The following is a 14650-nucleotide window of genomic DNA, read 5'->3' as shown; positions in this document are numbered from 1 at the left end:
TACAGTGATGTCTTTCTATCCAAGACTCTGTGATCTTGTCTACTTGGTCTTCTATTGGAATTGGTTTGGAGACTCAGGGCAAAGAGTTTAAAACCTGAAAAGTGACACTTAAAATTGTATACAGACTTACCTGGTTTTGGTATATATGTAATCCTAGCTGGCAGGAGAGGGCTTTTGAAGGGGACACACGTGGCACTTGTACGTTAGGTTCATTGCAATATGCCATATTGGGATTGATGGTATTAAAACAGTCATGAGCTGTAAATGCTAAGCGAAGTTCACTTTCCTGTCAAGAGCAGAATGACTTGACATACTCCAAGTATGAGTTCCTAGCAATACAGACAGAAGAAATGCATAGTGTGGAAAGTTAGACTCATTTCACCATCAGAGATGATAAGGAATCCTGCTGTGGGGAAACATTGGTATTCTAGATTAAGGAAAGAAAGGGTCAGAGGCAGTGGAGGTGAGAGGCTGGATGGCAGTTCACAGTTGTTGGCAGGAAGACATGGTGGTCTGCAGTCGCTAGACTCAAGACGTGGCAAGCTTAACGTGTTTGAACACAACCAGGTGAAACGGAGTGTCAGAAGAGGGACGAGACAATTAAGATACTCAGTCTTTGCATGGAAATGGCGATGTGAATTTTATATACCTAAGTTCAGCTAGTGAAATGGGATGGATCTACACAGCAGAATGTGCATAAAGGTTGCTCAGCTCAACGTGAAGGCAAGGAGACAAGGAGATCTTAAACTAGATATAAAACCTGCGCTTTTCTGGTACAAACTATGGAGGAGGGAATTCTGCAGGGAACCATAATAAGAACAGTGGAAGGATTCCTTGTCTGTGTCTTGTAGAGGAAGAGACGCTTGCTCTTGGGGGTTTCAGGCTATAAAGCTGTACAGTTCTGGTCAAGGCACCTCTATGCTTCACATCACCACCTCTTTTATTGGAGACCTATCAGCTAATATGTGGAAGTGTTAAAAATGGAAAAAAGAGGAACAAAGGACAGCTAGCTGCTCTCAGTATCTAGATTTCTTTGTTTAATGCTAAATACTGGGAAACTGAAGTATACAAAGAAAATTTGTTCTGGAAGTTCCTATGTACCAATATTGGGGACCCTGATAACAAATCAGAGTTGTTTCTTGGATCACGTTCAGTTTGGTTATAAAAATAGGTTGAAGAGCTGCATGGCTTCATGTTGAAAGGTGCTCATAGGTAAGCTAGTAGATCTTGATGTCTTTGAAAATTGTATGTTAAAACTAAGCTTTGATAGTTTTAGTGATGACCACTTTTCATTATGGAAGGCTGTTCCTAAGAATTTTGAACTTTTGCCCTCTCCACTATTCTGGATTTCTGAATGTTTGCTGCATTGAATTGTTGCTTCTTTTCCCCACAGTTAAAATTTCTTGTCAGTCTGGGGGGCTGTGTAGGCTGTGCTATCATCACTTATTGATTATTAATTTTTATTGACTTCAAGTCCTGCCCAGCCTTGCTATAACCTACTCAGGAAGTACTGAGTGCATGTAAAAAGGCAGGAAGAATGGCAGTCTGCCAGAAAAGGCATTTACTGTTTCCAAGTCAATGACATCTCTGAAATATTGATCCATAAGCATTCAAAATCTTTCCTAGCACATGCTTGATACCCTTTCTGTAGATCTCCTAATTGCATTAAAGCATATTTCTACGTTATGTCATGTGTAAAGCTCTTAACGTATGTAATATGTAAAGGTGTGAGCTATGTAAGTGCTAGTGATTTAAGCTGGAGGTCTACTGCTGCCAATCCAAAGCCTCTTTGAATTATTTTAAAATGAAGTTTAAATGGCAAGATCCTGAGCCCAGAGGTTGTATTGCATCCATTGTAGAGGAAATCTGTATTAGTTTTCACCTTGATAGATAAAAGTAGTAGTGGATGGCAACGTGCCTTTTTGAGGTATTGCTTAAGTGTGTGCAATCGTTACATTCTGGGTAAACAAAACAAAACCTAAACCAGCAGTACATGTGCTTGATACTGTAAAAGGACCAATTTGACACAAACAATAATAAGTCCAGTGACGTGAATCAGAATAAAGATTGCTTTCACTTAAATAAGCAAAATGTGATAGAGGTATGCTTTTAAAACATCACAGTGGGTTCCCAAAAAATCCACGTCTCCTTGGTATCACCGAAAGAGGTAGAGGAAAGAGGGTGAAAGCAATTATGAAATACAAGAAAGGAGAAGTTATTAGCAATTAATATAAGTAGGAAACTGGGAATTGCAAGAAACAGAGACACACACCCCACCTCACCCAGACACCCCAACAAAATATTCCTCACCCCCAGAAGGAAATTGATAAACAAGACAAGATGTAAGATCTGTCTAGAAGAGACAGTCCTTGTGTCTCGTCTTTGGGAACGAAGGTAGTTTTAGCAGTGATGCTGATCAATCATAGAATGGAAGAATTCGAATGGCAAAGTGTTGTGTAATTTTTGTTCCATATTTAATGAGAATAGGCAGGAATGATAAATGTGCTCGTACCCTAGAGGGATAATGAAATACGTTCCATTCTTGACAGTAACCGTGGATGAGGTTAAACAGCTGTAAAAATAGACGTTCTAAAATCGTGCAGGAGTTTAAAAAGAACCGGCCAAGAAATCTTCTGGGCTCCTATTATGTATCATCAGTAACTTGAAACCTGGGTGAGAGGTGTATGTCCCTGGGGCAGGGGGGAGACTAACGAGAATGAAGTACGGCAGGTAGTGCTGCCTGTTGATCCTGGGCAGAATAACGAGAGAGTAAATGTGGGGGGTTGGTCAATCAAGAATTTGAAACATATGTCTGAAGCAAACTAATGCATATTTACAGAAAGTTATAATGGTTGCATCACACTGTTTAACATTTTTGATTACTTTCTTTGACTAAACAAAGGTAGCAGTCCCAGTGTAATTACATAGGTCCTTGAAAAATATTTGACTTCAACATGTGATGCCTTAAAACATTAGAATTTTACAGAATTACCAGAGCACACATTAAATAGATGAAAAATAACTTTCAGGGTAATTTGAAACAGCCACAAAAAAGCCATTTATAAAGATGACTTCTTGACTTTAAGCCACTTTATCAGTGACTTACAGAGAAGAAATAAAATGCATGCTGATGAGATTTGTAGATGATGAAGACTTAAGGTGTTAGCAACCCATCCTCCTGGTTATTTATATGCCCTTTCTGGCAGGTGGGCTCTCAAACAACATTCGTATTACTGTGGACAAGTGTGAAGGTTATACGCACAACTTGCTTTTGTTCCCAGTTTTAAGTGATCAATCTCTGTCCCGAGAAGCTGGATTCCTGGGAGAAGCTTAGAGGGTGAAAGTGGGTAAACAGCTACATATGAGCCTCTGTGTAGTCGAGTGGCCAAAAGAACCGATGTGATCCTTAGTTACACCTGTGGAAATATTGAGCAGAAGAAAGAGACTCTTACACCTTTGCTTAGTCCTGCTTCAGAATAAAGTGCTCTTTCCTGGTGACCATAGCAACATGTTGAAAACTCGGAAACAGTTCTGTGAAAAGGCCTACAAAATAAAGCAGGAAAAGTCAGTTATAATAAAAAACATACTGACATTTGTTACTTTATCAAGAGGGCTAAAGGAGTAAATTGCTTGCGCTAAATACGTGTGTGCATTGTGTGTGGCATACATTGGTATAAAGAGAACCAGTATCTGCGTGTTAAAGCTGGAGGAATTCAGATGAGCAATTAAAGTGTAAATTAACAGGGTAACAACTCTGTAACCAGTTAACAAGTTTTATGGTGCTTTCTCAGTTGCTGGAAATACTCAAATCAAAATTAAATGTGTTTCTAAAAGATATGTGCTGAAGTTCCTGCTACTAGAACTGAAGCAAGAATTAATTCGGGGAATTATTATAGCCTGTATTATTCATAAGGTCAGACTAGACAATCAAAATAATTTCTTTAGGATTTGAAAAAAAAAAAAAAAGCTCTGTAAATGAGTCTATGAATTATTAAACTATAGTCTTTGTGGTACTATGCTAGAAAGGTAATATGAAAACTTACTAATAGAGCGTGTACTGGCTTGGTTATTTAGCGATGTTTAATTGTGGGGAAGGCGTGCGCTACGCTGGCCAGCTACTTATTACACTGAGATGACTTGCCTTTCTGAAATCACTGTGAACCTGCTGTTGATTTTCAGTGGCTGCAGAAGTTCATGTTTTCCCACTTTGTGAAGTTCAGGGGATGGAGCTGCTCTGATGAAGTCCTGAGCAGTCTGAGGTCTAGTTGCCTGAAAAGAGTTTGTTTTCTGAGTAATGGTATGGTAGCTGGAATCATCCGAGGAGCTTTGTCATTTAGCTGGGAAGAGACCTGTTGGTTTAGTACTTGAGATTGTGCTGTTTGTCTCCTGCTCATCTTTAGTTAGACAGTGTGTCTTTGTGTGCCACAAAACTATTATTTCTTTGGGCTCTTTGAAGTACTGGGTTATGAAAGTTTAAAGGGAAGTAAAATAAGGCGGTAATTAGCATAGAATTTTATTATATTTTTGTTGTCCTTTGTTGTGAACAGTCAGTGTACAGTCAGCCTAATGTAGGGAAATAAATGAGTGAGAACTTTCATAAGAATGAATTATTATATAAGCTATTGTCTATTCTGGCAATCATATGCAGCTGTGTATCCTTGGCGGAGTGAGTCTTAAAGCAACTTCTACCTCAGGTTTTTTGCATCTGCAAAATGATGACATTAGTGTTTTTCTGCCTGTGGCTTGCAATGCTTTGGCACTGTGCACACCAAATCTTTTTAAAATACCAGTTCACGCTAACTTTTCTTGCAAATGCACTGCCAGACTATTTATAAATACGCTATGCTTTGAAGCTATGGTAACTGTACTGTTTTCTTCCAGTTGGCTCTGCGGTATGTGTTAGTGGCCAGGGAGCTTGTCCTACTATTAAACACTGTAACATCAGCGACTGTGAAAATGTTGGACTTTATATTACAGACCATGCACAGGTATTTTTTTTATATTAGTTTCTTTACTTTGATAAAATTGTTTACTGTTCTTGATTCCCATCTTGATTTATATTTTTATTTCCCAGGGAATATATGAGGACAATGAGATCTCCAATAATGCGTTAGCAGGGATTTGGGTTAAAAACCATGGAAATCCCATTATCAGACGGAATCACATTCACCATGGACGTGATGTTGGCGTTTTCACTTTTGACCATGGCATGGTAACGTATATGTTTTCTTCTGAAGAAAGAAATAGAGATGTTGCATAGCTGAAGTCTTCAAATTTTGCCCATCATTGAAGAAATGCTAAAAAAACCCACGCTTTTACATGTGAATAGGTATTTTAAACTCTTGCCCTTCAGTGAGCAACTCTAATGACAATTTTAACTGAAAGAGGTTTAAGCAAGCTTTTTGCAGTTGATTGGCAGCCTGCTACATCGAATTATGTTGCAGTGACAAAATACCTCTTGAAATAGGATGTAAATGGTAGGCTTACATTTACAGTATCACTTCGTTCTTTTTCCTTTGAAACGGGAAAAAAATAAGGTGCTGAAAGATTTAAAAGTGAAACAAAATGCTCTGTGGAGACTCAAATCAGTCTTATTTTAATGTTAGATCTTGGAAACAGGGCACGTTCAACTTCTTTGGGAAGAGGACTTTTCTAGCATGGAGTTAGTTGTGGAATTTCATCACAGAATTTCATTTGAGAATTCAGACCTTCTTTCATAAAAGTGTTTGTTTCTCTGGGATGAAGGTGGTAACTTCCACGTACGTGTAAAGCAGTGAGTAATAAATTTGCATAGCCCTTATAATAAACAGAACAGATTTTTGCCACTGAAATAATAGATTTTCATTTGCTGATTTGTTTTAGTAAAATATTCTGCACGTCTTCCAAACAGTGCCAAATCGATGTTTTTCCTGGTTGAATGACCAAGTCCCAGTTCCCCACACACACGGCAAAATGAGCAGTTTTCTTCTAGTCTGTCTTCAAATGGCAGACTTTAAGGATGCTTTCCATAAATTGGAAGAGCTCTCAGTCCCCAGGTGTAAGAAATCAGGAAAGGAAGGCAAGGGACTAGCATGGATGAGCTGAGAACTGCCGGTGAGACTGAAGGGCAGGAAGGAGGTGCACAGGCAATGGAAGCAGGGAGAGGTATCCTGGGAGGAGTATAGGGATGCTGCCCGGTTGTGTAGGGATGGGGTCAGGAAGGCCAAGGCACAGATGGAGCTGAACTTGGCAAGGCATGAAAAGAGTGGTAAGAGCTTCTACAGGTATGTTAGCCGAAGAACACGTATCCCCCCCAAACAGCAAACTGGTAGCAACAGTTGAGGAGAAGGCCGAGGGTACTCAACAACCTTTTTTGCCTCAGTCTTCACTGGCAGCCACTCTTTCCCCACCTTGTGAGTGGATGGACCCCAGGACAGGGACTGGAGGAGCAGAGTCGCTCCCACTGTAAGAGAAGATCAGGTTTGTGACCACCTGAGGAGCCTGAACATATAAGCCTATGGGACCTGATGAGAAGCGTCCCAGAGTCCTGAGAGAATTGACCAATGTGATTGCCAAGCCACTCCACGATATTTGGAAAGCCATGGCAGTCAGGTGAAGTCCCTGGTGACTGACTGGAAAAAGGAAAACATTGCACCCATTTTGAAAAAGGGTAGAAAGGGAGGACCCTCAGAACTACCAACCCGTCAGCCTCACCTCTGTGTCTGGGAAGATTATGGAATAGATCCTCCTAGAAGCCCTGCTAAGGCACGTGGAGGACAGGGAGGTGATGGGACACAGCCAGCATGGCTTCACCAAGGGCAAGTCCTGCCCGGCCAACCTAGTGGTCTTCTATGATGGAGCGACTGCATCAGTGGAGAAGGGAAGAGCTATGGATGTTATCTATGTAGACTTCTGTAAGGCCTTTCACACAATCCCTTACAACATCCTTCTCTGTAAATTGGAGAGATGGATTTGATGGGTGGACTGTTTGGTGGATGAGGAATTGGTTGGATGGTTGTATCCAGAGGGCAGTGGTCCATGGTTCAATGTCTGGATGGAGATTGGTGTCCCTCGGGGGTTGGTATTGGGACCAGTACTGTTTAATATCTTCATCAATGACACAGTGTCTGTGTGCACCCTCAGCAAGTCTGCAGACAATCCCAAGCTGAGTGGTGAGCTGACACACCTGAGGGAAGGGATGCCATCCAGAGGGACCTGGACAGGCTTGAGAAGTGAGCCCATGTGAACCTCAACAATGCTAAGTGCAAGGTCCTGCACCTAGGTCAGGGCAACCCCAGCAGCAGTACTGGTTGGAGGATGCAGGGATGGAGAGCAGCCCTCAGGAGGACTGGTGGTGCTGGTGAATGAAGAGCTGGTCATGAGCCTGTAGCGTGCGCTCGCAGCCCAGAAGCCCAACTATATCCTGGGCCACATCAAAAGAAGCGTGGCAAGCAGGTTGAGGGAGGTGATTCTGCTCTGGTGAGACCCCCTCCTGCAGTGCTGCATCCAGCTCTGGGGTCCTCAGCACAGGAAAGACACGGACCTGTTGGAGCGGGTCCAGAGGAGAGCCATGAAAATGGTCAGAGGGCTGGAACCCTCTCCTCTGAAGAAAGGCTGAGAGAGCTGGGGGTTGTTCAGCTTGGAGAAGGTCCAGGGACACCATATGGTGGCCTTTCAGTTTTTAAAAGGCTTATATGAAAGATGGGGACAGACTTTAGCAGGGCCGGTTGCAGTAGGGCAAGGGGTATGGTTTTCAACCAAGAGAGGGTAGATTCAGGCTAGGGAGAAGGAAGAAATCTTTTATGGTGAGGCAGCAGGTTGCCCAGAGAGGTGGCAGATGCTTCATCCCTGGAAACATTCAAGGTCAGGTTGGATGGGGCTCTGAGGAACTTGATCTGGTTGAAACTGTCCCTGCTCATGGCAGGGAGGTTGGACTAGATATGACCTTTAAAGGTACCTTCTAACCCAAACTATTCTGTGGTTCTGTGAAAATCACACACATAAAAAGTACAAAATGCAATCAGAGTATGGTGAACTCAATGTCCAACTAAATAAGGAACGCTGAAGTTAATACTGCCCACTGTCAGATTAAGTGTTATGTTCAAAATCGATGTGATTTCAGTATTCCCTCTTGCCTTCACAAGCATACTGCAGAACTTCATCATCCCGCTGTAGGCGCTGGGTAGTGCAGGCCATGGACTGCCTGTAACTTCGTTGAATAATAGTCAGTTGCTTGGGGGGTTGCACTTTGAAAGATGCTGTAGATAAATAGGACCCTCTTCCCTGGTGCTGTGTCGCTGCTGTAATGAAAACCTCGCTGTAACGGCCCGGATTTCGGAGCGTTGCTGAAGAATGAGGTCAGCCAAACCAGTCCCTGTCCCTGTCCTCTGGGACAGTGGTGCCCAGTGCCCTCCCTGGGTTCGTCCCTAGCCTTGCTACCCACCGCGCTCCTGGCCTGGCGATGGCTAAGTACATGCTCGGCCTGTTCTCTGGCAAGAAGACCATAATTAGACCTGGTATGTTATATCCATGGATGTTGTTTTAAGTAAATGCCTTTTATCATCTAAGTAGTAGTTTTTCTGGTAGATCTTTAGTTCCTGAGAAAGATAAATAATACTTGTACAAAATACTCATCAAATTGCAAGCGTTAGACACTGATGGCTTTGACCAGCTGAGAAAGACGAGTCCCAAGTCACACTTCTGCAGGTCTAGCTTGAGTGTAAACTGGACCTCTGTTTTCTTGTTTAAATTTTTTACGTTATCTGCTGACCTTTGGGTCCACTGTTCCTTCCATACCCCTCATGGGTATTTCAGCTTGCTGTCACCACCCCCCTCCCCTCCCCCAGTTTGGTGTGGTCAGAGATCTAGCTACAGTAGACAGGGATTTTTAACTTAGACTTTCCAATTCTTGCTCCAAGGAAGCCATAGTCCACCACTTTAACCTTATACCTAAATAAAATCTTCATTAATTCAGGTACGAAATTGCTTTAGCTTTCTTACTGAATGTCTATACGAGGATTTTCTGCAGTGTGTTATGTGTGGGGTGACTGTTGCTAGCTAGGTCTCACATGGCTATTGAATAAAATAATAATCTCTTGTAAGATGACATTTCTTTGGGGAAATACATTTCCATAATTTTGATGAATGATTAATGCAATTATAGCTAATACATAACATAGCAACCTTTCAGAGGGGGAAAAAAACGTAGTTTTATCATGGGTAAGAGGAAGAACAGCAGATAGTTTTGAAGATCAATTATTTTGATCCCTGATTGGGTGGGTTTTTGCTCCCTAGATTTTTTTTTTCCCCTTTGTTAGGGTATCTTCCTATGCAAGTATTTTTTCTATGGCTTTAGTTCTAACCCAGATCTGGTTGGGTTCTTGATGAGCATTGGCAGCCTGGGAACAGTATTAACAGAAAATCCACCGTGGCTAGAAAGTGGTGAGACTTTTCTCCTTTCCAGCCGGGTTGCTGGGGACGTGGGATGAAGGAGCAGCGCAGTACTAGTTGTAGCTGTTTGATTTGCAGTTGCCTGGTCTCAGTGGAAGGTAAACAGGTCACAGAGTGCTGCTGGTTTTGCTGCTGGCATAAAATCTTGCTAGTGGAAGTCAAACTTAGTGGGATTCTCCTCTGTTTAGTCCCTCTTCTCCACTCTTAGTTACGTCCTAAGAAGCATGTTCGTTCTGTGTTGGGCAAGATTATAGCAGCCCAGAATAATGCCCTTCTAGCAGCTTTCTGACAGATTTCTTTATATCGTTTTATATTCTCTAAGAGATGTAGTTGTTTGGCCATTTTGCAAAGAGGGGTGGCAAACTAATGTTGTGTCTTTGTTTTGTATTATCTCATTGTTTGGACACTGGCGCCGCTTCTTTTAAGCTGTATTAGCATATTATATAAGCACTCCTAATCTGCTTCAGTGTGTACGTATATGCATACATCCCTCCAAGACTTGAACAGGCTCAGAAACATGTAATGGAGTGATTTCTGCTATAGAAAAGCTGGTAAAGTGCTTCAGTAACTGCTGGCAGGGGGAGATGCCCGTATGTAGGCTTGAGGGTTAATTGGAAAGTCTGGCTGGGAGCTGCTGCCTGTTTAAGTACTGAAGTATAAATATTAAATATATAAGTACTGAAATATTTAAAAAAATTTAAAGCCAGACTGAATTCCCTTGATTCGTTTTAAATAAAAGTGTATTTGGTCTATTTTGTTACCGGTGGAATGCCTGTTCCAGTGCTCTGATCAGTGTGATATCACAAACAAAACAGACTAGAAATAAATTTTTCTTTTTGTTTAAAGGAAACACTAGCACATTAAAGAGAACATGTGATTAATATTTATCTCGGCTGCAAATATTATTGAAATCTTTCTTAGTCATAAACTCCTTTGAAAGATTCCCCCCATCACAGTCAGCTGTTGGCAGCATCCTCTGTTCTGTATCATGCTAGTGATAGAGTTGTTGAAATGACATAATTGGCAATATTTACGTACTCTTTAAGAGACGTGGTATCTTTCAGATACAAATCCTACATAGCTAAACAAATTAATGGATTTTCTATGCTCGCTTCTTTTGGTTCCCTTCTGTTATTTTTGGGTGCATATTATATTTTTTTCCATTGCTTGTGACTGTGAAGTGGGGTAAGTACATTCCAGTGTTGAATTCCTACCCTACACATTCTTTTCCCGTGGGTTTCTGTGCTGGAGTGCTGGCTCTGAAAGGTTCAAGAGTGCTTTGTTTTTCAGTTTCATGCTCTCAGACTGTTCTTTGTGTTTTGATACTTGTAGAAACTTAACCTCTTATTTCTAAACTGGCAATATTCTGACGTTTGCTTTAGTGCTGATGCCAAATGTTTAACAAGCAGGCATTAAAAATGCAGCATGGCATTGGCAGCGCTCGGTGCCTTATGCTGACCTCTCTTGCCAGTTGCCTGAGACAAGTTACCAGACATTTGTCATAAATTTTATTTAGTAGTTGTATGCAAACAACAGAGTAGTTCTGATTTACTGTAAGAATAAGCATGATTTTGTAGCTTAAAGCAGAGATCTAGGCATAACCGTTCATTTTTGTTGCTCTCAAAAGAGAAATGTACCATTAGTGCTTGTTTTCTTTATTTTTGATGAAAGAAAAGTATAGTAGCATGTGTTAAAGATGATGGTGCCTAATTGGCAGCTCAGTCTCAAATACTACAGATCAGGTAATTTTGAAGAAGCATGTATATAAACTCCAAAAAAACCTATTTGAAGCTTATGCCAGTTTCTATACAAACTACATAAAAACTCAATTGGCCTTTTGCTGCAATAGCAAGTTTTTCCTGTGCCCTAAAAACAAAGTGTTTGTTTTGTGTCTTGAATGTGGTTTTCTTTATGCTGCATTTGGATTTTTATAAAATCCACCAGTTCTCAAATAAAGACCATTCCAGGCTTTGGGAAGCAAATTTTTATAAACAGATTTTTTATGCTGTCGGTCACACTTAGTATTGCTATTTAATTAAGATGATACGGAGTCAGATACTCTTTTAACAGTTTTTTTTTTATTTCTATCTTGGTCTCCTGGGTTGGTTTGTGGTTTGTTTTTTTTATTACCCTGTTGGGACTACAAGTGTCAGTAAATATTTAGGAAGTGTGGAAGCTTGCACGGTGGTTGTCTTTTTCTTCTTCTTCTTCTTTAAACACCTGTGTTGTTCAAACAATAACATGAAACACCCGTGTTTCTGTAATGCTGTGATCTTTGAGACAGAGTAAGAAATAAAGCCCTTTTAGAAATATGTGGGGAAAAAACTCCTCTGAGAAGAACAGCAGTGAACAAAGTCCCATCAGTTCCAAGTTTTAACCCTAATGCATTTCAAGGCAGTATTTGCTTTCTGCATTTTTATGTAGCCTAACAAAAAGAAAAAAAAAAAAAAGCAAATTAAATTACTGTATTAGTCTTAATGTTAAAAGTCTGCTGAGCTCATCCAGCTGTGCAGGAGCCCTCCTTTGTCATCACATCAGCTTTTTCTGTACACTTACATAGTGTGTGGAAGCATCAGCATTACCATTGCTGTGGTGTCTGTGTTGGGGATTACTTTGCTGAGACCTTAGCAGGCTGCAGCAGTGTGTTCTTGCCCACACTTTCTGTCACTGTAGTTATTGTCTTGTGCCCACAGCTGATGCTGTGCCTGGTATTTTAAATAAATTTGGCGTACAGAGCTGCTTTTTAGTATTTAGGATTTTTCAAGCAGAAAGCTACTGCCGAGATATTTTGAGTGTCCTTATACCTGGTACTTTTGTGTAATTAACATTGTATTTTTTTAATGTAATTTATGTAATTAACTTAATATTTTTTCTGCATGCATCCCTTCTTCCTTAATCACAGGGGCCTTTTTTTCTTACTAAGCAATCCTGGCACTGCCAGCTGCTGCATCCTCCAGCTTCTTCTACCGCTAGTTGATGAACTGTAACCCCAAACCATCACAAAACACAAGTAAAATACCCGTCACATTTGAAAGTCATTCTTAGAAGGAGGTGGAGGCAATGTAACGCTTGCAATCCTTTTATCCAGAGGAGGAGTGCTGACCTTAATAGCCGCCTGGCAGAGTCTCTGTAAGGGATCTGGGCTCGAGCTGCCCGACAGCTGGACGGAGCTTAAGCGCGGCGGGTCGGGAGCCCCTGCGTGCTCTTCGACAGAAGCGGTGAGAAAGGAGCAGGCTGCTCCTGATGGTGTTACTGGTTGTAGCTGGAGCTGGCAGTAAGCTTTGGGTCCGCAGACAGCGTTCGTGGGCCTTGGAGATAATAGATCATTCAACCCTGTCCTTAGAAACCAAATTTCCTTGTTAGTTCCTTGTTCACAAAGTAGTTAACTTCCCAAGAAGAAAAGGTCACCTGAACCCCCATGTGACTTCCTGGGATCCAGAACTTCATCACGTCAGAAAAACACTCCAGAACGTTAAAGGGAAGACATCTTGGAGAGGATATAGTTCAAAGGCATAGCAATGCCTTTTGGAGGCTGTGGTGGCTGGAGAAGATACCAGGGATTGCTTGGGGACATTTTGGGGCCTAGATAAGTTTAGCCCTTCTCCCTAGGGGGTGAACGTGGGCCGGAGCAGCTGTTGGTTTCAGCAGAGGATGGCATAGGGAATAGGCAGGCTGGGAACAAGGTGGTCGCTCAGGGCTGTAGAAGACCATGTGTTTCTGACAAACAGCGATTCTGTTGGTTTCTGTTTAATAATGATGCACACGGGTGGTGGTCAGGCATGGTCTCAAGTGCAGAAATAGGCTGGGTTTAACTGCATCAGTTCAAAGTAAGCAGTTCAGCTTCAGCTGGCGCTGCTTGAGGTGGGCTGGACTTCTTAACGCAGTTTCTGTTTATGAACGTTGAATGCTATAGGCTCCTACCTAGCAGATAGCTTTGACTTTCTGACCCAGCAGTCACTCTTATAAAGAAATCTGAGGTACAGATTTACTTTTTTTTTTTTCTTTCTTCTCCCTCTTTTGAGGAGCAGCTCCTTCAGAGGCTTACAGCAGATTCTCAGTCTCAGCCAAGTCGGCAGGCCTACTTTTTTGAGCAGGTAGAAGAGCCATCATTTTGAAGGCTCCATTTCCTACTTTTTGAAGAGCTGACATTTGTACTCTGTTGTCCAGCGATGTTACAGTATTCTAGGGCATAGTGGGCAGAGTACAATTAATCTACAGGTACCTGTTCTGCTCCTCTCTGAAGTTGTATATTACGTAGATACACTGGGACACAAGCAGAAGTGAAGGAGCCTTCTCTTTCACTTCATTTCCAAGCAACTTTAAAAGTTGTGCAGTATATGGTATTGTTTGCAAGAACTAGAAGTATTTGTACCGAAATTTCCTTCCTATTAAATAACAGTGCTTGCTGAAGCTCACAGAGGTGTTGCTGAGCACATGATAAAGGCTCTGCTTGGTTGTAACTTCTGCGTGACGTCCAAAAAGGCTGTAATGAAATACCTCTTCCTCATCGTGTTGCCGTAGTTACAACATACGGCACTCAAAGTTGAAGATAATCTGTGAGGTAATTTAAAAGATAGCAGACCACGTATAGTAATATTTTACTTGAATTTATGCATTGCATTAAAAGGATTAAGCTTTACCGTATACCAAATTGTCACCTTCAGGTTCTCTGGGGGCTTCATTTTAAGTGAAAATGAGGGGGGAAAAAAAAAGTGGTTCCTCTTGTCCCAAAGGCTGCCTGTTGGCATGAAGGTGTATTTCTGAGATCTTTAGATTCCCCTGTCTGTTAGTGTGTAGCTTCCTTGAGAACCCTCAAAACATCTTGACTCATTCTGAAGAAACCTGATCCTAAATCCTTGAAAACAATATATTCTGAATATTTACAGAAAGTAAGCTTTTTCAGTTTGACTTTTTTGTTTGTCACCCAGAGGGGCCTGGGGAGCCAGGCTGTGTGCACTGATAGTACTACTTTGGAGAATGTTTAATCAATGCAATGCCTTTCCTGGCTGCAATCCTCAAAGTAGGGAGAAGTGCGTGCTGTCTTGGTTTCCTCACTGAACGTGTATTTCTGCTTCTTTGTAATCAAAATGTGTTTGATGAAGTCCCTTAGCAATTCACAGCACGTTAGTACAACAGTGAAACAGTGTTTTCTACTTAGGTTGGCAATAACTTGAGTAATTTCCATGTGGTAGGTGGTAGAAACTCTGGGATTAAGTGCTCA

The 14650-nt window shown here is 41.5% G+C and overlaps 1 protein-coding gene across 2 annotated transcripts in view; it reads left to right on the top strand.

Moving 5' to 3' along the window:
- FBXO11 (F-box protein 11) overlaps window positions 1-14650 on the top strand; it is a 79251-nt gene that overhangs the window by 54379 nt on the left and 10222 nt on the right. For both annotated transcript variants that reach the window (XM_040612398.1, XM_040612397.1), the window contains exons 10-11: window positions 4882-4988; window positions 5075-5212. In XM_040612398.1, the coding sequence (XP_040468332.1) occupies window positions 4882-4988; window positions 5075-5212 (245 nt within the window). The remainder of the gene's footprint in view (window positions 1-4881; window positions 4989-5074; window positions 5213-14650) is intronic.

The sequence above is a fragment of the Falco naumanni genome, chromosome 12 (assembly GCF_017639655.2).
Source record: "Falco naumanni isolate bFalNau1 chromosome 12, bFalNau1.pat, whole genome shotgun sequence".
NCBI classification, from domain to species: domain Eukaryota; kingdom Metazoa; phylum Chordata; class Aves; order Falconiformes; family Falconidae; genus Falco; species Falco naumanni.
This window is presented reverse-complemented; position numbering and strand designations above follow the sequence as displayed.